The sequence below is a fragment of the Hevea brasiliensis genome, chromosome 13 (assembly GCF_030052815.1).
Source record: "Hevea brasiliensis isolate MT/VB/25A 57/8 chromosome 13, ASM3005281v1, whole genome shotgun sequence".
Taxonomy (NCBI): domain Eukaryota; kingdom Viridiplantae; phylum Streptophyta; class Magnoliopsida; order Malpighiales; family Euphorbiaceae; genus Hevea; species Hevea brasiliensis.
The window spans coordinates 16,629,359-16,654,053 of NC_079505.1; the positions used below are offsets into that span (position 1 = coordinate 16,629,359).

The following is a 24,695-nucleotide window of genomic DNA, read 5'->3' on the forward strand; positions in this document are numbered from 1 at the left end:
TAATGGTACAAAAGATTTGATACATTCATAGTTCATAATGGCTTTAATCGTAGTTCATATGACAGTTGTGTGTATCATAAGAAGCTTTCAGATGATTCCTTTGTTTATTTGCTGTTGTATGTGGATGACATGCTTATTGCTGCTAAAAGCATGTCACAAATTAACATTCTGAAAAAGCAGTTGAGTGATGAGTTTGAGATGAAGGATTTGGGTGCTGCAAAGAAGATATTGGGAATGGAAATTACCAGGGATAGAAGTGTTGGGAAGCTTTTCTTGTCTCAACAGGCTTATGTTGAGAAAGTGCTTAAGCGTTTCAACATGAATAATGCTAAGCCTGTGACTGTTCCGTTTGCTGCCCATTTCAAGTTATCTGCAGACATGTCACCAAAAACAGATGAGGAGATGGAGCACATGTCTAGTGTTCCCTATTCGAGTGCTGTTGGTAGCATCATGTATGCTATGGTATGCACCCGACCTGACATTTCACATGCAGTTAGTGTTGTGAGTAGATACATGGCGTGTCCTGGGAAAGAGCATTGGCAGGCAGTGAAATGGATTTTGAGGTATTTGAAGGGTACTACAGATGTTGGTCTGACATTTGACAAGGCCAAGATGAGTGATTTAGTTATTGGCTATGTGGATTTAGATTTTGCAGGGGACTTAGACAAGAGGAGATCTTTGACAGGTTATTTGTTTACTCTTTCTGGAAGTGCTATCAGTTGGAAGGCAACATTGCAAGCTACAGTTGCTTTGTCTACCACAGAGGCTGAATATATGGCCTTAGCAGAGGCAGTAAAGGAAGTTTTATGGTTACAAGGTTTGGTGGGTGATCTTGGGTTGATACAAAACAAGCCAATAGTATTTTGTGACAGCCAGAGTGTAATACATCTCACAAAGAATCAGATGTACCATGAGCGAACTAAGCACATTGATGTCAGATATCACTTCATTCAGGACATTGTATCTCAGTGGACTGTAGTTGTGCAGAAAGTCTCTACACATGATAATTCAGCAGATATGATGACCAAGGGAGTCCCAGTCAACAAGTTTAGGCATTGCCTAGACTTGGTTGGTGTTTGTAGTGCTCAGTAATGCCCTTGCGAGGGCATATGACAAGACAGAGTGTTTTGTGATTATTTTGTTGATGATAAAGGGAATTCAAACCAAGGGGAATAATTGTTATTTTTGTGGCTTGAATTTTGGATATATTTTTCATGGACCCGAATTGTGACCCGACCCGAAAGTTTCGTGCTGCGACACGATTGGGATAAAAAGTAAGATCTTTGGTAGTAGGGCAGGGCACTATCCCTCGCGGTATGGACCAATATAAATATTATAATATTCTACCTTTTGTGATAGAGTTGTGAGATATTCGGAAAATACACTGGAATTAGAGTTTGAGAGTTCTGATTGATTATATTTTACTCTTTTTATCATAGTGAAACTTTTTCTCTTGTCTTGCCCGTGGACGTAGACCTTACTGTTGAACCGCATTAAATCCTAAGTTATTATTCTTCTCTCTTCAATATTGTGTGATTATGTAATTTGTGTGTGTGCCTTAGATTTGCGTGCTTGTTATAACATTTATTTTGGTTTCAAATAAAATTAAATAATAAAAAATAATTCATATAATGGATCAAGAGTAATTTAAAATTAAGACTTTACTTGTTATTTTGATTCATTTATATTGTTTTTATTTATTATAATTTTTTAGAAGACTTCAATAATATTAAAATAAATTTCATTGATTATTTAATATATTTCATTGATTATTTAATATATATATATATAATGTAACATAAAAAAGGTATAAAAATTCAATTATTATTGGATGCTTTTATATTTTAAATAATTTTAATTTTCTCTAATTTAATTTAATTAAATACAAACCATTCATGTTAGCGTGATAATATCAAAAAGTAAATTGCAAGATTATTTTATCATCAAACGTATATGTTCAAATATAAAAACAAAAAAAAATATTAAAATAAAATCAAAGTCTCGTTCATATGCGCACTCATTTTAGGGTTGACTATTGAAGTATCACTTCCGTGAAGAAACAAAATCCATTCACATGATAAGATAACCTTTTTTTTTAGCAGTGTGATCATCAAACCATATATTATAAGTTAATAAAAATTTTAATATATTAGAGTATCTTTTTATGTCCGTTTTATAGTTCATATAATATTATTTATGACAATTTTTTAATTTTTTTCGTGATCACTTTCACTCAGAGTTTGAAAAAATAATTTCTAAATTTTAAAATTTCTTTTCATAAAATACATATCAATAATTTTATTTTTATTCGTGATGTTAACTTAAAATTTTATTATTTTACCATTCAAATTACAAAGGAACGACATTATAAATTTACAACTTATACATGAATATAATTACCAAAATAAAAAACAAGTCATTAAAAGTATATAAAAATTCTCATTAAATTTCTCTCAAAATTTTCATCTATCTATACTTAAATATCAAATATCAAAGTTAATAAAAATCTTATAAATGAAATTATCAATTTTAATTACGAAATAAAATGAAAAAAAAAATAGAGAATGGATATAAAAGAAAACTGAGTTTGTGTATTGAGATCTTGAGCTTATAGGGTGTATATATAAATATAAATAATTATGATTTGTTGTTTTAATGGACTAAAATGTTTACTTAATTAAGATTTATAATCATGAAATGTGCTAAGTTAAGATTTGACAATAATTAGGTTTAAATATCAAAAAAAGAAAAAAATTTGAGTTAAACTATGGGTCTCTAATATCAAAATATCAAAAAAATTTGACAATAATTAGGTTTAATCACCATCATAGATGATGAACAGAAATCCACCCTTGATCGTACTGGGGTGGCAACAGCAGCAATAACAACAACAATTACAATATATAGTCACAGTGATCACCATGTACACTAACTATATACATGTAACACTTAGAAAGCATTTGCCATAAGATTAGATAATTGAAAATCAAGATAAAAAAGAATTAATGATGTAATAATTTATAGTGTGGTAAAAAAATTAAAAAATATAATATTTCTATCTATTTTTATTTGTCGCATTTGTATTTGATTTTTACGCGGTAATTAAGAAAATATTAGATAACCTTATTTTGATAAAAGCATACTATAATTGACAACATTAACATTGATCTCATTTAAGAAATTGTATAAATATTTATTGTATTTAATATATATAAAAAGTAAATTTAGAAAAAAAAAATAATTAATACTCTTTAATTTTCAAAATGCAATAGATAAAATACGACAGAGAATTTTGGATAAATGGACAGAGATAATATCTTATTGGCATTTGTTAAGTCTTGTTACATTTAACCTCTAAAAATTAACTAAAAAATTAACTAAGCTAAAAATTAACTTAATATCTTGTTAGCATCCAAATAAGAGTAATAAAGAATTAAACGTTACAAGAATAATAATTACTCTTGTTAATCTTGCACCTGCCATGAGTTTAAGTAAGGTTGTGGGCATGACTACATACACTAGAGTAATATTATGTCTTCCTTATACCCATCACATGCACGTAAAACATGAGCAACAGATGAATGTGTGCTCTGTTCAAGTTCAGAGATGTAAAGAAGCTAATTTCAGTATTTCATCAGGAGTTGTATATGGATGATGATGCAGAAAATAAACTGTCTCTCCCACCTGGTACGGCCACAAGTCTCTGTCAGTGATATTCTGATGCCGAAAGGAGCTACTTTCTGCTATTTCCTTACTGTTTGAGTGGGCATCCTTCACATCTTCCTTGCACACTACGTAAATGCCACACTCCTTTACATAAAACCCAGATGGCATATGCACTGAAACATTCACTTCATCCCCTACTTCCAACTCATCTCCAAACTTCCAGCAGCTTAACCATAGCATATCCTCATCATCTTCTGGGATTCCGTAGAAGGTTGGACTATAAGTCCAGTTTATACCCTTGGTTTCATTATTGATTTTGGCATAATAACCAGCGCCATGAAAAAAAGATACCTGATCACCGCGTGAGTATAACGTGCATAAGTTTAAGCCGCAGATATTTTGACCAGGAAGTGGAGTTACTGTAAAAGATATCGAGGAGCCCATGCTTTTATGGGTGAACCAGAATGGAACCTTACTCCCAGCAAGGAAGAAGCTGAATATGCCACATTCTTGCAATACCTGAGGCATTGAATTATTGACCTTTAAAGTTGCATTTGATAAAATTAACATAGAGCATAGAGGCAACAACAAGGTAATTAATAATATTAATAATAATGACATGATAAGTGAGAGGAAGAACCTGGGGAAGAGTCCTCCTTTCTCTGTTTGCCATAGCATTAAACATTGTCACTTCAGTACTCCCCAAGGATGCCAAGTCAAACAAGTCCAAATCATTCATCATTTCTGTATCCATATTTATGAGTGGTTCTAGCTTGAACAAGCCTTGTACTTCAACAAGTTGGTCACAGCCAAACAGTTGCACCTGCAAAGTTATCAGCAAATTTGGCAAATTTGTAATTCTTTCCAATGACGTACAGCCCTCAGCATTTAATTCCTCCAAACTTTCTGGAAGCTCCGGAAGAGATTGGAGCCTTGTGCACTCATCTAAGCAAAGGGACTGGAGTGTGGTGAGGCTTTTGATGCTTTCTGGAATACTGTGGATTGGATTTCCTTTAAGATCTAAATTTTCCAAGGAGCAAAGAGAGCTTAGATCATTTGGAATAGCAGCATCTGATAGATCGCAGTTTGCTAGACTTAAGTTTATTAAATAGCATGGTAAAAAAGCCAATGAGAAACTCATTGATTGTGGACATTTTCTTGGTAGCAACCAGGACCAAAATGTTGAATACCACGGCACGTTCACAGCTTGTAATTGATTTAAAGCAGTGCCATCTGCATAAAGAACCTTCAATGATTGCATTTTCCTCATCTCCTCAGGCAGCTGATCAAGTTTTGAGCAGCCACACAAATTAAGTTTTTCAAGAGATTCCAATGAGCCAATTTCTGCAGGAAGTGTCTTCAAATTTTTGCAGTCCCTTAAGTCCAGTAAAACAAGTCTTTGAAGGTTGCCAATGGATTCATCAAGCTCAATCAAGTTTATGCAATCTTTGAGCTTTAATCTCTCAAGAGAAGGAAGTCCCATGAAGTTGGGGGTTCTAACAAGGCCATGGGAATGACTGAAGTTGAGGATTTTCAAGGTAACAAGGAACTGTTGCAAAGAAAAAGTAATTAGCAACATAATCTGCTAGCTAGATAGATAGATATACAAAGAGAGATTAGTAGTATACCCTTGTTCCTTTCCAAACATTTATTAGGCTGCTGTTGCGCATATCAAGAACAGCAAGATTCTCCAGGTGAAAATTTTTTGGTATATATTTTAAAGGAAATCCACGCCAAAATAACCATACTAAACCTTTAGGAAAGTCTCCATAATCTCCACTGAGTTTAACATAATTGAGCTGGAGCAACTTCAGTCTGTCCATGTTTGCAAATGCTTTTGTTTTCAGTCTTGCTTCATAAAATGAATTTGCTAAACCACTGCTCACATGTTGCCTGGAGAAGAAACCAAGGTGATGTCTTTTTGAATAATTTCCTAGGTTAGGAGGGACTGGTTCATCAACAGAATCTTCATAATGCCGTTGTTTTGCATATATTTTACCAGTATTGTCTCCCTTTAACATCTGTAGATTTAGTATGAGGCCCTTGACTGTTTCCGTACCCTGCTTTGCCCATAGAAAAAGTTAGGGATAACGTAAGAACAATTAGAGCTGAAAATTATGGTAAGCGTCCACATATAAATAAATATGAATTATCTGCTTACCGTATTTTCTCTTAATACATTGAATGCATCTTTGTGATGCCAAAGTCTACTACGCTTCCCTGGTTCCTCAGGTGATTCTTGACGAACAATTTCTCTCCCCATGTCTCTAACTAATTGATGCATCATCAGCTTGTTTCCTTCATTAATTGTTACAAGACACCTACCAATGAGATTGTTAATTCCAACTACAGTATAGAATTTACAGCCATCTAATATGCTAGCTACATAATCTTTGTTCAATCCAATGAAGAAACAAGCTATGTCGAGGAATAAATTTTTATCATGATCATCTTGCAGAGAATCATAGCTTACTCTAAGAATCTTTTGAATTTTACTGTCAGGAATTGCTTCCAACTTTTGCAATGCACTTTCCCATACATCTGTGCTTTTGCCTGAGAAAGAGGAACCCAAAACTTGAAGAGCCAATGGAAGACCACTACAAAGACTCACTGCTCTTTTGGATTGCTCCTTGAAATCTTCAATGGGATAATCTTGCCCAAATGCGTGCCGACTGAAAAGCTCAAGTGATTCAGTATCATCCAATTCATTAACTCTAAACATCTTACTAAGTTCATGAGCCCTTAGAAGACGCTCATGTCTAGTTGTTATAATAATTTTACTTCCAGGGAAAAACCATTCTCGCATTCCAATTATTGCATTGAATTGGTCCAGTTGATCCAGATCATCAAGAACAAGAAGAACTCGTCTGCGACATATAGCATCTTTTATCTTAATAATCCCTTCATCTGCATTGTAAATTTTGTTTGTTTTTCCCTTTAGGAGATCTGAAAGAATTTGCCTTTGCAAGCGAACCAAACCATTGGATTGTTCAGAAGTTTCTCTCACATTTGCAAGAAAGCTTGCACCATCAAAGTTGTCAAAGTTCTGGTTGTAAACAATCTTTGCAATAGTTGTCTTGCCAATTCCCCCAACTCCATAGATTGTTGCTATGCCAATATCATTTGAGCCATCTTGTAACCACAAGTTAATAGCAGCTATACGAGAATCTATACCAACTAAATAGGGAGCAACATTCAGTACTATGCGGTGCAGCTTATTTCCAACCTCTTTAACAACATTTTGAATAAACTGTGACTGGTACCTGTCAAAATCAAAACAACAATAAGAAGAATAACCACATTAAAACAATAATATAATAAGTATGGTAATCTTACTTCACACATGAATCATTTGGAGCAATAGACCCTCGAGGAAAGTATTTAGGACAGGTAGAAGGGATATTTAGAGCATTGATAAACCTCAAATAGGGAGATTTTACAAAGTGTTTAATTAGTAGCATTGAGGAGATTGCATAATAAGAGACATGCATGTCACTTATGAAGGAATGCAAGAAGGCTGAAATAGCTTATGATAAAGAAATTTAAAACTAGGGGAAGATTAAAAGAACGTCAGGGCCAGCGAATGGAGAAAAAGGTTTCCTATGTCATGATTCAGGCTGCTATGTGAAGCTGCATTATCCAAGACTAGGATTTGTTCTCCGGTTAGCTTTGAGACAAAAGGCTTCGATAATGTAGTTGCTCCATGTGTATGTTATGTAAAACAGAAAACAAACATATGTCCCACCAATTCTTTTGCTGTTATTTTTCTGAAATTGTATCAGAGGAATAGGATACCTTAGTCCTCATAAATTGCTGTAATTGTAGCATCTAGCAATTAAATCCCTTTGCATATCTATCTACATAAAGATTCATATGATTCTTCTTTCAATAGAATAATTTCATTTAACTGAAGACAAGAAGGCTTAAATATTATAGATACATAAGAGACTGAAGATTAAAGAAAAGCACAAGACTGAAGATGGTTCTGTTTGTTATTTTCAGTCCCAAACTCCCAATTTTATTCCTTTCCTTTCCTTCAGTCATGATTATGTTAAGTCCACTAAAGGTTATCCACTAAATTCCTGTCTCTATGACATAAACATATCAATTTTACACAGTTTAAGAAATTAGAACTAGCCTTCCAACAAGATATTTCGTATATCGATTTTTCCCTATCTTTCACTAAATGATTATCCTAATCTGTATAACTATTAGACACAAAATTTCAGTTTCCCTCAATCAAAATTTGGACACATTAATTGATTTTGGGTTTCATGCTTTCTTGTGAGTAGCTGCATCTGGTATCAAATTGCTAAATTTTTTGTACTATTTTTTCAAAAACAAAAATAATGATAGTAAGAGAATTTTACTTGTTTTCTAAGATCATTCCTCCCATGTCTGCAGCTTCTCTAAGAGCTTTTCTCCATCCTTCCACCAAGTCCATCTGTTCCTTGAAGTCCATTTCATGTCTAGCAAATGCTTCACCATAGCTCCCAGTCTGTTCCCCCACTTGGGCTGGATTCACATCATAGAAAAGTGGCAGCACAATATGCCCAACAGTTCTCCTACGTTCCATGATCATCACGAGTTCATCAAGGCACCATCTTGAAGAGGCATAGTCCTTTGAAAGAACAATTACAGACATTCTTGATTCTCGTATTGCTTTCATGATTTCTTTCTCAATATTTTCCCCTCTCTCAATTTCATCATCGTCCCTGAAGGTGCGAATCCCCGCTTGAATCAGAGCTGTGTAGAGGTGATCAGTGATATTCTTGCGGGTGTCTCCGCCTCTAAAGCTCAAGAACACATGGTAAGTCCATCGAAATGATGCAGATGAAGATTCTTGACTTCTTGCAGGAGCCATTCCAAAGAAAGTTGATAAGCAAAAAAAAAAAAAAAAAACCAATAGGTTGCTGAATGAGGAGTAACCCAAGATTGATAAATGGATTGAATCACAAATGAAGAGTAAGATTGATCAATGGATTGAACAACAAACGAAGAGCTGGAAAAAGGATTCAAAAAAACAAAGAGATAGAAGAACAAGAAAAACCAATAGATTGAAGAATGAGGAGAAACCCAAGATTGATCAATGGATTGAATAACAAATGAAGAGCAGGAAAAGGATTTAAAAAATGCAGAGAGAGAAGAACAAGAAAGAACTAAGAAATCTAAAGAATGGGTGAATGCTTGACTTCTACACAACTTCACCTTTCTAGGAATTTTCCTTTTGCTATAGTAATGGAAAATATGCGATAGTGTGTCATTAAAAATTAAAAAAAATAAATAAATAATTTTGTATGGAGTGAAATGTTTAATAAAAATATTATATAAAAAAATATAATTTTTTAATAAATGCAATGTTGTATTTATTATTAATATTATATAAAAATATATAACATAATTTTTTATCTTATAGATACAATATTAATCTCTTTAAAATTTAATTATATCGCTATATTTAGCACAAAAATTTTAATTTAAATTTAATTATAAAATTAAGAAATTAAATTTTTTAATTTTTTTTCATAGATTTAATTTTTAAGTTAAATTAAATTTAAATTAAATTTAAATTTAAATTTAAATTGATGAACTAATCAATAAAAAGGTTAAAAAGAGTTAAATTAAACTTTTTTTAATAAGTATAAAAATTAAATTAAATATTTTTTTTTAATATTAATCATAAAAGAAAAAAAAAATCCACAGTTTGTCAATTAATAGATGTAATTTTTTCCAACTGAAGTAATGGATGTAATTTTATTTTTCTTAGTAATGAAATGAATTCTTTTTGGCAGGTTGATTATTAAAATTGATTTTTAAATAATATTTTAAAATATATTAATATACTTATATAATATACATATATGTAAAAAAAATAACATTTTAATTTGATATTTATATTATGTTAATATTAATATAATACTAATAATTATGCAAGTAACTAAGATAAAAAAAATACTATGCAAATAAAATTCTCTGATAAATAATCAATTATCAGTAATATAATTATATATAAATATTTTAAATTTTATATCTTATTTTTTAATAGATGTTATTAAATAATGTTATATATTATTAAATGATTTTTTAAAATAGTTAATATATATCATTTAATTTTAAATAAATAAATAAAAATTGCAATTCTTATTAGAATAAAAAAATTAAATTTAATTTAATTTTGATAAACATATAATTATTCAAAATTTTAATACAAATTTAAATTATTTTTAATAGAGGAATTTCTGTTAAAAAAAATTAAGAATTTCAACATTAATAAAATTTTATAATATGATTTTAAAATATACAATGTAAAAAATAAATAATAAATTTAAAATAAAACCACTATTAATTTATAAAGTTGTGGAAGGTCTAATTTAAGAACTAGTTGATCAATAAGACAAATTAAATATATAATTGTTTTTTTAAATTAACTTATAAAAAATATGTAATTAATTTTAAATCTGAACTATGAATAATTTAAATTGATTTTATTAATTTAATTCACAACCATGTGTCCATGCCCAACAATTTAAGAAAATTTTGGCAGGAAAGGCTTTCTTTTTTTAATATTAACTTTTAAATTAAATTTGAAGAAAAAAATTTAAAATCTTAAAATAAATTAAACAAATTCTTTATAATTTATTTTTATTTCAATTAAGTTTAAATCATTTTTTTATCATTAAAAATAATATAATATTATTTTAAATTTTTTTATTTAAAATTAAAAAATAATTAAAATTCATAAACACAGCCTCTTTTATAAGAACGCGCCCATTCCTTCACAGTCTACATATGCGCGTGTAATCCGTCACTAACGCGAAAGGTAATTTGAGACCTATGAAATATATTTTTAAGATTTATTTTGAGAAAATTAAAAATAAAGCTTTGATTAATAAAATATTTAGCTTGACTACTTTATTCTTAACTTTAATTTAAAATATATTTTTTTAATTTATAAATTAATTTTAAAATTAGTTGATAATTATTTAATGAAATTATTTCAACTTAACTTTTAAATAATTTAAAAGTTAGGTTAAAAATATGTTAAAAAATAATTTAATTTATTAAAATAATTAAAAATAATATATAATTGAGTGATATAGTTGTTAAAATGAGAATAATATTTAATATTTTTAAAAATTATTAAGATAATATAATATTTTATTTAGTTAAAAAGTAGTTTTAAACTACGTAAATAAATTATAAGTAAGAATATATTTTTTTTAACTTATAACTTATTTTAAGTATTTTTTTAACTTATAAACTAAATAAATATTAATTTACTTATGACTTTTGATTATAAGTAGATTTGACTAATTCATAAGTTAAATCAAATACTCTCTAGATAGAGACAGAATATAATTTTAAAGTATAAAATTTTCATATTTTTATAATTTTATGTAGTAAAATTTAAAATAAATCACTTATATAAAATATAATAATTATTATTTTAATTTTAAGGATATGATTGTATTGACATAATATTCGATTTGACAATTAAAATGGGAAGTAGACTCCACTTGGTAGTAATATACCATTAATCAACAACACAGTATTTCTACAAGTCTGATCTGAAAACCATTAAATTTTGATGTCCTTGTAAAGAGAAAAAATTGTACTTTTCATTATTGCACTCCTACCTAAATAATAAAATAAAATACCTAATAATTCCATGATAAAAAAAAAAGATCCTCACAATAGAGGAAATAACAAATCTTCATAAAGAAGAAAAACTAAATCTTCATAGAAGACAAGACACTAAATCCTCCCAAAGAGGGCTATAAAACTAATATTTATTAATAAGAATAGACTGAAGAAAAGACAATGTTCCAAAAGAATATAGATTTAAAATTTATTGAGAACAAAAAAATAAAAGGGAAAGAGGAAGCATAATCACCAGTAAAAATATTCACTATTGGTTATGTGCCTTGTGAAAGAGAGAATGAAAATTGATTAGTTATGAAGATAAGAAATTCTACTGGAATGAATCAGGAACAAGAATAAGCTAAAATTAAGTAATATAACACCCAAATCAACTTCAACAGAAAAAAAAGAATGGAATTTCTCTTTTGGTATTTTATGATATAAGATGCAACAGTAATAAAAGGTAAAAATAAGAAGATAACTATGGAATGTAAACTTTGATAAAAGTAATATCGCTACAAAGAATACAATCTCAATCAAGACGCCACATAAGTAACTCTTGTGATAAGGCAAGACTTCACCATAAATAAATAATGTTTGATAAAAAAGAAAAAGCAACACTTGTTATTATGATTAAAATTCAGAATGTTTTGAGCTTACAAGAGTTGGCCTTTATATAGGCTAATTACAAGCACTATAAAGGAAAATAGCAAGGTTACTAGATAGGAAGTTTGAATAGTCTTCTAAATAGGAAACAATATTAAATTTTTTAGAAGAAACACTTTAGAAATTTGCCCATAGAGTGACACACAAATTTGAGGAGATTTGATGACTTTTCAACCTTATTTCCTTCCTTAATTGAAAGATATTCAATTTCCTTCTGATTTCTTTGATTTGGTCAATTCCAAACAGTAAATAGGAGCCTTTTATACACATATGGGCTTGTTTTTTTCATAATCAACCCATTACCTTTATTTTAACTTAAGTCCAAATATTTTAGTATGCACCCATCTCACATGTCCTATGGACTTGCTAAGCTCAGCCCAACTTCATTAATTTTGAATACAAGCAAGTAAAGTAATGAGCTTGCTTTTGGACATAGTCAATGGGCCCTCGTATCTCATGTCATCATGTGGCACATCATCTCCCCCTTATTGATTGGGATTTGCCCTCAAATCCAATTTTTCCCCATCCTTAAAATCATCTTCCAAGTAAGGAGAAAGATCCCTCACATTGAAAGTAGTAGAAACATTGTACTCACCAGGCAAATCCACCTTGTAGGCATTGTCATTGATCCTTGCTACCACACGGAATGGACCATCAGCTCTTGGTAACAACTTGGACTTCCTTTGATTTGGAAATCTCTCTTTCCTCAAGTGAAGCCACACTAGATCACCAGGTTCAAACCGCACTTGCTTCCTCTTCTTATTAGGGGCTTTGCTGTATTGTTCATTTTTTGCCTCAATGAGCTTTCTAACTTGCTCATGCATCGACTTCACCATCTTTGCCTTCTTCTTCCCATCAACATTGGCTCTTTCTTGAACAGGAATTGGCATCAAAACCATTGGTGTGATTGGATTGAAGCCATAGGCTACTTTGAAAAGAGAGTGCTTAGTTGAACTGTGCACACCTCGATTATAAGCAAATTCAACATAGGCCAAGCATTCATCCCAACTCGTCAAATTCTTTTTAATGATAGTTCTTAGCAAGATATAGAGAGTTCTATTCACCACATTCGTTTGCCCATCTGTTTGAGGATGACAGGCTGTGCTAAAGAGGAGGTGAGTTCCAAGCTTTTTCCATTAAGTCTTCTAAAAATAGCTTAGAAACTTGGCATCACGATCTGAAACAATGCTTCTTGGAATGCCATGCAACCTAACAATTTCCTTAAAAAAAAGGTTAGTAATAAGAGAAGCATTATCAGTTTTAGGGCAAGGAACAAAATGAGACATTTTAGAAAATCGGTCAACAACAACTAATATAAAATTTTTGCCCCTTTGAGTTCTGGGCAAGCCAAGCACAAAATCCATGCTCACATGTTCCCATGGGAGATTAAGAACTGGAAAAGGTATATACAGCCCTTGTGCCATCTCCTTGCTTTTAGCCTTCTTGCACGCCATATATTTCTCCATTACCTTGTGCACATCTGTCATTATACTTGGCCAATAGAAATGCTCCTTTAAGGCTTCCAAAGTCTTCTTTCACCAAAATGGCCAGCAAGACCACCTCCATGTGCCTCCCTTACCAACAATTCTCTGACAGAACAGTTGGGAATACACTACTTTCCTATTTTAAAGAGGTAGCCATCATGTTGGTAGAATCTTTGAAAGACTTTCTCTTTGTAAGAATCATAGATAGAAGAAAAGTCCCTATCTGACTTATATTGCTCAATCATCAATTCAAATCCCAACAACTTAGTATTTAGAAAAGAGATTAAGGCATACCTCCTAGATAATGCATCAGCCACAATGTTGGAGTGTCCCTTCATATACTTGATTGTATGGGAATGATTCAAGAAACTCCACGCATTTGGCACACTGCTTGTTTAGCTCACTTTGTCCTTTTAGGTGCTTCAAGGACTTATGGTCTGTGTGGACAACAAACTCTCTTGGAAAGAGGTAGTGTTGCCAAGTCTCCAAGGCACGAACAAGAGCATAAATGTAACACCGTCCCTATTGCAACTCCGTACATTCTACTGTTCCGATGACCAGTACCGGTCTGGACAGTTAGAACATCCGGAAAAATATTTAAACTAAAGTGAAGAACCATAATTAACTCAAATATTAATAAGAAAAATTTAGAAAAAATTTTAGAAATAAAATACAATCAAGTTAAATGAGCCGGTACCCTAGCGATGGGTAACCCAGTAGGAAGTTGCGGTTCTCGCAACTAGGAGCCCTAGACCCGAGGAAAAATTCATAAAATAATTTTTAGGACTTCAGAGAAGAGTCATTGAGGTTTCTATGGCATTAGAATGCCAAGAAAATGTTTAAAAAAATTTTTCAATCGGTACAAACAATTTTGGTATATTAAGCCAAACGGAGGGCATTTTGGTCATTTAGCCTTCAGAGGTGATTTTTGGCCAACTTGTCCAGTTAAGTAAACAATTATTATGACATAAAATGTGAATAAATATTGCTAAAAATTAAATTGAAATTAAGTAGACAAGAAAAAGAAAGAAAATGAAAGAAATTGAAATTATGACATCACCATGGTGTCATTAAACACTTACCACCAATTACAATTAATCAAGCCCATTTAAAATAAATAAAATGAGATAAGAATACAGCAAAAAATCAAAAAACTCAGCAGCCATCACCTTCACCAAAAATCAGCTGCCCCATACCCATTCCATTGTCCTCCATTGCCAAGTTTTCAAGGCTTGGTTTCCTTAGTTTTTCTTCCACTAAACCCTAAATTCCCAACAAAAAAACTTGATAGTTCATCTTAGTGAAGCTTTTGGGAGCAAAAAAAAGTGAAAAAGAAGAGCTCTTGCAAGATTGGAAATAACTCCATTCAAGGTTAGTGACCAAACTTCATGTTTCTCTTTAGTTTCATGTTGAGGAAGTGAGATTAAGTAGAAATCTATAAGAAAATTGCATAAAAATTATGTGTATACCTCCCTAAAAATTTTGGCAGCCTTGCACTTGGTAGGGTTATGAAGTTTTCTTTGAGGTGAAATGGTATCATAGCTACCTTCAATATTAACTTCATGGTTAGGATAATGAAATGCAAGTTAAATGCATGATTTGAGATGGTTGAGTTAGGGTTTGGGTATGAAATTGAGACTTTGTTCATGTGTTGGTGAATAAAAGTTTAAATGGTCAATTAGTGACTATTTGGCTGTGTATGATGAGGAAATGAAGTGAGTTGTGGCTTGGCATTTGTGTTTGGGTGAGCTGCCTTGGCTGACCTGCAGGACTGATTGTGAGTCCAGCAGGTTTAGGCAGCTATAAATAGAGTTGTAGAGGTTCAATTGGTGTAAGGCCAATTGGACATGAAACTAGACATTTAATAGCATAACTTTGGTATAGAAACTTTGCCCAGAAAACTAAACCAAGTTGGCCTAAAAATTACCCTAATTCGGATGACTTGCATTCTGCCTGGGCAAAATGATCAAATGAACAGTGTTTATTCATTTGGTCATAAATCAGTGTAGAAAGGTCCAATTGACCTGAAATTTTACCAGCAGAAAGCTGAGACATAGACCTACAACTTTCATGAGGAACACAAATCCAAATTCTGATCATAACCTAGTCAAATTGCCAACCAAACTTAGGTTACCAAATCTGGCAGAACCAGTTTTGCCCAGAATTTTAGATTCTGTCCAATCAGGCCAGTTATGGTATTTAGGCCATAACTTGAGCTACAAAACTCCAAATGGAGTGATTCAAAAAAGGAAATATAACTAGACAAAATAAGGAACAACTTTCATGAAGACAATTTTGCCAAATTCCTACTATACAAATGACCAATGGAACAGTAAATATGAGACTTGAAATCTGAAAATTTTGAATAACTAACACTAAACTTAGAAATGGTATTTGCAACCAATACCAACAATTTTAGAATGTAAAATGTGGTATGTTGGGAGTATTAGAACCAATTTACCTATTGTCTATACAAAAGTCAACATTTTAGTTGACTAATAAAATGAATAGTAACACCTAAACTTAAATTTCAAGAATTGTAAAGTTTAAAAGTGTAACATGCCCTAGTACACCTAGCAAGATTGGTTTGGATAAGTTGGCATGCCAATAGGGTTCAGTTAGCAGTACTGCACATGGCATTATGCCATTATGTGATTTTATGGCTTTTAGCCATTCTGACATTGTGTTGATACTTGGCCTTGTGCCTAATGTTATGATAGCTTATTAGCTGTTCTGTTGCACACCGGGAGATGCATATGTGACCGATAGTGTGATTGCCTGAGGTACTAGATACCCAGTGCTAGTTTACCCGTTTATCCAGTCCAGTCATCCAGTATAGGTTACTTGGGCAACTAAAAATGAAAGTGGATAAATTTAATGAAATTATAAATATAACAAATACAAAATAAATAAGATTACCAATAATGATCGAAAAATTATCGGTATAAGACATCAGAACATGCACTGCATATTTATTTTCTGTTATTTCTTTTTATTTTATTATTGGCACCACTAAGCATTATTGCTTAGCCCGTTGCTTTTTGCCACGCGTAGGTTCTGGAGAGACCGACCGAGAGCCCAGTAGACCACAGACTGGGTGAGACCTTTTGCAGCTCTGCATAGTGTCTGTGTCACCTCACCGTCTTCAGTGCATTGGTAGGATACTAGGTTTCATTTTGGTATTATGTAATCAAACTTTTATTTTCTCATGTATAATTAAGACTTATGTAATGTATTTTGATATTAATGTAAATAGTGGAAATTGTGTTTATGAATGGAATATTGAGTATTTATTTATGACTTGTATATGAATATTATGTGAAATGAATGAATGAGAAATGGAAATGTTATTGAAAAATATTGAGATTTTGTTGATGAAATGGAGTTTGGGATTGATTGAAAATTTTGAAAGTGTTTTTCACTGGTTCCGAAGAACTGTTTTATCCATTTTTAGTCGGCACTTTGCCAGATTTTCTATAAAATTTACGGAACCTCAAATAAATTTATGATTTCAATAAATGACTTCAATGAATGATATTTCACGAATTATACTTCATAACTATGAAAGAAATAAATTAGGAAGGATAAAAATGATTGAAACAAAATAGGGTGTTCCGATGCACTGTGTGACATATCTTACTCGGCTATACTGTAGACGGGTAAGGGGTGTCACAATAAAACTCTTTGTGATAGGTTGAGTAGTTCAAACTAGCTCCATTCAACTTTTCACTGAAATAAGCAATGGGACGTCCTTCTTGCATTAGAACAACCCCAATTCCCACTCTGGAAGCATCGCATTCTACCTCAAAGGTCTTCGAAAAATCCGGCAATACAAGTATTGGAGTAGAGTTCAGTTTTGCTTTGATGAGTTCAAAGCTCTTTTGGGCAGCTTCACTCCGATTAAATTTCCCTTCCTTCTTTAAGCACTCTATTATGGGGGCCATGATGGTGCTGAAATTCTTTACAAACCTCCTGTAGAAAGAGGTTAAGCCATGAAAGCTTCTCACCTTCGAGATTGTAGTTGGTACTGGCCATTCTTGTATTGTTTGCACCTTCCCTTTTTCTACCTCCATGCCATGTTTGGATACCACAAAGCCAAGGAATGTGACTTGATCGTGGCAAAAAATGTACTTCTTGATGTTTGCATACAACTTTTCTTAGCGTAGAACTTCAAAAATAGCCCTTAGATGCTTGAGATGATCTTCAAAACTCCTGTTATAAATCAGAATATCATCAAAATAAACAACCACAAATTTACCAATGAAGTGGCAGGAATGGGATAGCGATACTTTATAGTGATTTTGTTAATGGCCCTATTATCAACACACATGCACATGGAACCATCCTTTTTGGGCACTAATAAAGCTGGAACAGAACATGGGCTCATGGATTCACGAACATAGCCCTTTTTCAACAGCTCCATGACTTGCTTATGCAACTCCTTAGCCTCTTTCGGATTACTTCTGTAGGTTGGTCTATTTGGTAATGCTGCTCCAGGAATTAAATCAATTTGATGCTCAATGCCTCGAAGGGGAGGTAGTCCTTCTGGTATCACTTTAGGAAAAATATTTCTAAATTCTTCCAATAGTTTGGCCACCATAGGAGGAACTGTAATGTGATTAGATTTTAGCAATTCTTTAACAATAAGCACAAAAATAAAATTATGGTTAGTGATAGCCTTCAAAACATCCCCCTTGTTGAGGAACAGACTCTCTTTCTTTTCCTTGCTACTAATTAGCTGCTCTTGATGTATTTGTTAGGGACAAAGAGGGGCTAATACAATTCTTTTCCCATCCTTCATAAAAGAATAAGTATTTTTAAAAGCATCATACACAGCCCTTCTATCAAATTGCCATGGCCTCCCTAACAACAAATGACTAGCATTCATAGGCACAATGTCACACACAACTTCATCTTTATACTTGCTTATGAAGAAAGGAACAACTACTAGCTTATTCACTTTAACATCACCATCATCATTCAACCATTGCAATTTATAAGGATGAGGATGCACTAAGATGGACGAATTAAGTTTCTCCACTAAGATAATAGAAGTAACATTAGTATAACTACCACCATCAATAATGACATTACATACCTTGTTGAGAATAGTGCATCTGGTATAGAAGATGTTCTCTCTTTGCTCTTCCTTTTTTGTTACAACTGCACTTAAGGTTCTTCTGACCACTAACATCTCCCCAACATCAGTATACTCTACTTCCTCATCACCATATGCTTCTTGATTCTCTTCCTCCTCGCAAGTCTCATCTTCACTCTCTAGCTCCCATTGGGCTTCCCTCAACACCATTACTCTCTTGTTGAGTCATTCCGAAGCAATGTGTTCATGGCCAAGGCACTTGAAGCATTTTATGTCTCTATTTCTTTTGGGAGGGGCTGGATCTACTTCCTTCTACTTGCACTTGCTTAGACTAACTGGTGCTTTGCTGGAGCTCTCCCCTTTGTCATGCTTCTTCATGCCACCTTTATCACTAGTAAGTGGGGTGATAGTGTTAGAAGGTTTTGTTATGCTTTGGTAGTAATGCCCTTGTATCCACCTTTCATTCTTTGCCTTTCAACCTTAATGACAAGTTTGATCACATCCTGCAAAAACACATATGGTTGCAATTCAACAGTATTAGCAACTTCATAATTCAAACCACTAAGAAAACGGGCAATGGTTTGTTCTTGTGGTTCCCTCACATTACATCTTAACATCAACATCTCAAATTCTTTAATATAGTCTTCCACACACATTCCACCTTGGCGCAAACTTTGGAGTTTGATATACAACTCCTGTTTGTAATATTCAGGTACAAATCGCTTCTCTATTATTCTTTTTATCTCACGCCAAGTCTGTACATCATCAAGCCCATCCCTACGTCTTTGAGCCTTCACGTTCTCCCACCATAAGTTTGCATAATCAATAAACTCAATGGCAGCAAGTTTGCACTTCTTTGTTTCACTATACTCTTGATACTAAAAAATTTTATCGACTCTTTGTACCCATTCTAGGTACTCTTCCGGTGAGCTGGTACCTCCAAAGGTTGGAATCTTCATTTTTGATGTTGTCTCTTTGGCCATATGAACGCCTAGGCAGGCGCTGATCATAAGCACCTTCTTCAACTCCTGGTTCTTCATCATCATCATCACCATGCCCTTCTTACCTAGGACCATTGCGCTCTCTTTGTGGTTGGAGTGCAACTAGTCTTACCAAAGCTTGTGTGATTTGAGCAATTTGCTCTTGCATTGCATTCTGCTGTCTTTCAAGTCTTAGCATATGTGCTTGATCCAATGTGAGAACTCTTAGAACTGGCAGAGCCACTTTTCCTTCATCAGACTTGTTGCTATTGCAATCAAACTCACTAAGTGTTTCACTCGGTTAAAGGATAGGTTCGTTCACTGCCTCACGTGTTTGCACCCCAAAGGCTTCAAGGTGCTGCTTAACTAAGGCTCTGATACCAAACTGACATGCCTTATGAAGGAGAGAATGAAAATTGATTAGTTATGAAAGATAAGAAATTCTGCTGGAATGAATCAAGGAACAAGAATAAGCCAAAATTAAACAATATAACACCCAATTCAACTTCAACAGAAAAAAAGAAAGGAATTTCTTTTTGGTATTTTATGATTTAAGATGCAACAGTAATAAAAGGCAAAAATAAGAAGATAACTATGGAATATATGCTTTGATAAAAGTAATATCGCCACAAAGAATATAATCCCAATCAAGATGCCACACAAGTAACTCTTGTGATAAGTCAAGACTTCACCACAAATAAAGAATGTTTAATAAAAAAGAAAAAGCAGCACTTGCTATTGTGATTAAAATTCAGAATGTTTTGAGCTTACAAGAGTTGGCCTTTATATAGGCTAATTACAAACACTATAAAGGAAAATAGCAAGGTTACCAAATAGGAAGTTTGAATAGTCTTCTAAATAGGAAATAATATTGAATTTTTGAGAAGAAACACTTTAGAAATCTGCCCATAGAGTGATGCACAAATTTGAGGAGATTTAGTGACTTTTCAACCTTATTTCCTTCCTTAATTGATATATATTTCAATTTCCTTCTGATTTCTTTGACTTGGTCAATTCCAAACAGCAAATAGGGGTATTTTACACACATATGGACTTGTTTTCTTTATAATATGTCCATTATTTTTATTTTAACTTAAACTCAAATATTTTAGCATGCACCTATCTCACATGCCCTATGGACTTGCCAAGTTTAGCTCAATTTTTTTAATTTTGAATACAAGCAAGTAAAGTAATGAGCTTGCTTTTGGACTTAGTCAATGGACCCTCATATCTCATGTTATCATATGGCACATCAAATAGCCATGCCAAAAAACTTGCAAATGAAAGAACAAGAGAGGAGAGAGAGAGAGAATTTAGAGAAGAAAGTAACTAGATATATTATTCATAATTTTAATTCAACACTAATACAACTATGTGGACATATTTAATGGGCCAAAAGTATATTTTACTAATTCAAAGGAAGCTAAATAATAAAGAAATCTTAATTTTTTTTATAATGGTGTTGGATGAAAAAAATCTGTATGAGAATCAACACATTTGATAAATTAATACTTTTTTTATGAAATTTAAAAAATTCTCATAATTTACTAATAATTTTATTATTATATTAAAATAAAGATCGACCTTACTTTCTTAATAATTTTAAAAAATATAAAATGTCACATTGTCTTGTTTTTCCTTTTTCATTCTAACTATATTAATATGACCTATTGAAAAAAAAAAATGACTCATCACATTTTAGCAAATTTAAACAATCTTTTAATTTTGATAGAATAGGCCCAAATTAAAAAAATATACAAAAAATTTCTCTAAAAATTTCGAAAATTTTTTAATAACAAATTTTAGAATAACACCATTAACTATCTAAAACTATTTTTCAGTAACATAAAAAATTTTAGGATATTAGCAATAGAAATGGTATAATTTTAATAGCTCTATTGAGCCAAAAAGTCAAACATTATCATGTTTTCACAATTTTATTCAATCATTTTAATCCTAGTAAAATGGACCAAAATATTTAATGTTGTTAAAATTTTATTTAATTTTTGTTAATTAAAATTTGAGCTTTATTTTTCTACTTATTTTATAACTATTATTGAAAATCGAACATTATCTTATTTATCAACTTTTTCATAATTTTATTTTAATAACAAATGAACATTAAATAGTGATAAGATTTGATGGCAGTAAGGAGATAGAGTGTATGACTAAAAATATCTAATTTAATCAAATGACTAAGAATTTTGATGTATTATAAATATCAAAATAAAATTTAAAAGTAGTTAACGGCATCAGTTAGAAAATAGAGTGAAAGAATATATCGAAAAAATTAAATAAAATTATAAGAAGTTTTCAAATTTTTGAAAATTTTAGATAAAATTTTTGTACAAATTTGACAAATTCTATCAAAATTAAAAGGACAAGATAAAATTATCAAAACCCAATAAAATTTAACTTTTTTGTGCCAGTAGCCCTATTAAAATTATACACTTTCTATTGCTAATATCCTAAAATTTGTTATGTTACTCAATAATAGTTTTAGATAGTTAATGGTGTTATCAACCACTTAAAGTTATATTTAGTTTAAATATATAACTTTCATAAAATTTTATAAAATTTCAATTTTTAATATTTGATTTAAAAAAAGATTTTATTTTAGAGAATTCAATTTTATTAAATTGAATATAATTAAAATTAAATTCTATCAAAATAGATAAAATTTTAAATAATAATAATTAAAATAAATTAGTTATATAAAATATAATAATAATTATCTTGATTTTAAAAATCTGATTGTATTGACATAACATTTGATTTGATCATTGGACAGAAAGTAGACTCTACACCGTAGTAATCTATTACTATTCGACTTTACGGCATTTTTATGAGCCCTATTTGAAAACTATCAAATTTTGATATTCTTGTAAAGAGAAAAAAAAATTATATTTTCTATTATTACACTCCTATTTAAATAATAAAATAAAACACCTAATAATTTGATGAGGAAAAAAAAATCATCGCAATAGAAGAAATAACAAATCTTTATAAATAAAAAATACTAAATCCTCACAGAAAAAAAGAAACCAAATCTCATATCTATTAATAAGAATAAACGAAGATAAAGACAAATCTATTTCAAAAAAATATAGATTTAAAATTTATTGAGAACAAAAAAATAAAAATAAAAAAACAGGAAGGATAATCATCATTAAAAATACTCATTAATGGCTACCCAAAAAACTTATAAGGGAAAGAATACATAAGAGAGGAGAGAGAGAAAATTTAAAGAAGGAAGCGGCTAGATATATTATTTATAAATTTAATTCAGCACTAATATAATTATGTGAAGATATTTAATGGGCCAAAAGTATATTTTACTGATTCAAAGGAAGCTAAATAATAAGGAATTCTTAATTTTTTTCAGCGTTGGATAAAAAAAAAACTATACGAGAATCAACAAAGATAGTAAATTAATTATTTTTTTAAATTAAAAAATTATCATAATTTACAAATAATTTTATTATTATATTAAAATAAAGATCAACCTTTCTTTCTTAAGAATTTTAAAAAATATAAAATGTCACATTGTCTTGTTTTTTTTCTTTTTCATTCTAATTATATTAAAATGGCCTATTGATAAAAAGAAAAAAAAACTCATCACATTTTAGTAATTTTATACAATCTTTTAATTTTGGTAGAATCGGTTAAAATTAAAAAATATACAAAAATTTTATCTAAAATTTTCGAAAATTTTTGGATAACAAATTTTAGAATAACACCATTAACTATCTAACACTATTGTTCAGTAACATAACAAATTTTAGGATATTAGCAATAGAAATGGTAAAATTTTAATAGCTTTATTGTGGAAACCCATATATATTTATTATTTATTATTATTTTATTTTAATTAGTTAATAATAATTTAATATATTTATAAAAAAAATAATATATATATTTTATGGGATAGCCTGTTTATTTATTTTTAGATATATATATATCATTTTGAAATTAAATATATATCTGCAATCTGAACAACTCAGTTCAAATAATAATTCTTATTCCATTATACACTTAATAGAACTCTTCAAATATATATACTCTAATTGTCTCTTCTGCTAAACTTTGATCTCAAAACCTGTTTGTCACCTCCTTTTCCTACCAAATACTCTCATCAGGTATTTTCATAATCCTTTATTTATTGTTATAAATATATATATATATATATATATATAAAGTTGGCTAGTTGGGTTCCATGCGTCGCGTCCTGCGTTTCCTGTTCATTTGCGTCCTGTGTCCCTGTTCATTCCTGTGCGTGTATATATATATATTAAAATTATTTTATTTTATTATTATTTAATATTTTTCTTTAATATTTTGGGTGTGTAGGAGATTTGAATATTCAATCAATCAATTGAAATTGTCTCTCTTCCATTGAAAATAACTATTGTCTTGGAGGTTCCAGGTGAGTGGTAATTATAGTACATGGCACCGTTTTAGTCCCTTCTAAAATTTCTTAGCATTAAGTTTGTTATTAAATGAAATTGTAAATTAATATTTTAACAATTATTTTATATGTGATTTTCTAGAGTTTTATTTTATTATTGAATTTTATTTCAATTTTGATTAAATAATTGATTTGGTCAACTATCTCTGCATTAGACCCATTAAAATTCCGGGAACATGCCTTTAATGTATTTATATTGATTGATATTTGACTATAAAATTTACCGATGTGTTACACTGAATTGATTTTAGATTTGATTTGATTTTATTGACTCTCTGAAACTATTGAAATACACTATTGGAATTGCACTATCAGTTATTATTTGCTATATAAAATTTTTTTATTGATTTTGATTGATTTGTACAAATTAATTTTCTATTTTGAGTTGGTACCTGTGCCCAGTATCTGTTTCTGTTATCTGGCCCCGCCGTGTGGACTATCACGGTATTAGATTGCATTGTCGAGTCATGCATCATTGCAGTTTATGGTTTGCATTAGTATCATATGCATTGATATCTGTGAAGGAGGAGGAAGGTATCTAATATCTGGTAGCGCGCTTACCATCTGGCCTTTGGTGATGTGGGGTATCATCACCCTGGTGCACTGTACCATAAAATTTTTATTGAATGAATTTCTTTTATATATATGTTTTATGAAATTATTTTATTAATGATTTTGATAGCATGAGCATG

The 24,695-nt window shown here is 30.9% G+C and overlaps 1 protein-coding gene across 1 annotated transcript; it reads right to left on the reverse strand.

Moving 5' to 3' along the window:
• Positions 1 to 3,290: 3,290 nt before the first annotated feature.
• LOC131171851 (disease resistance protein RPV1-like) lies at positions 3,291 to 8,916 on the reverse strand. Its single transcript, XM_058131895.1, has 5 exons — positions 8,037 to 8,916; positions 5,828 to 6,929; positions 5,295 to 5,726; positions 4,307 to 5,215; positions 3,291 to 4,185 (listed from the first exon to the last, which is right to left on the reverse strand). The coding sequence occupies exons 1-5, from the start codon at positions 8,528 to 8,530 to the stop codon at positions 3,601 to 3,603; spliced, it is 3,522 nt and encodes a 1,173-aa protein (XP_057987878.1). The 5' UTR covers positions 8,531 to 8,916; the 3' UTR covers positions 3,291 to 3,600.
• Between the last annotated feature and the right edge of the window lie 15,779 nt (positions 8,917 to 24,695).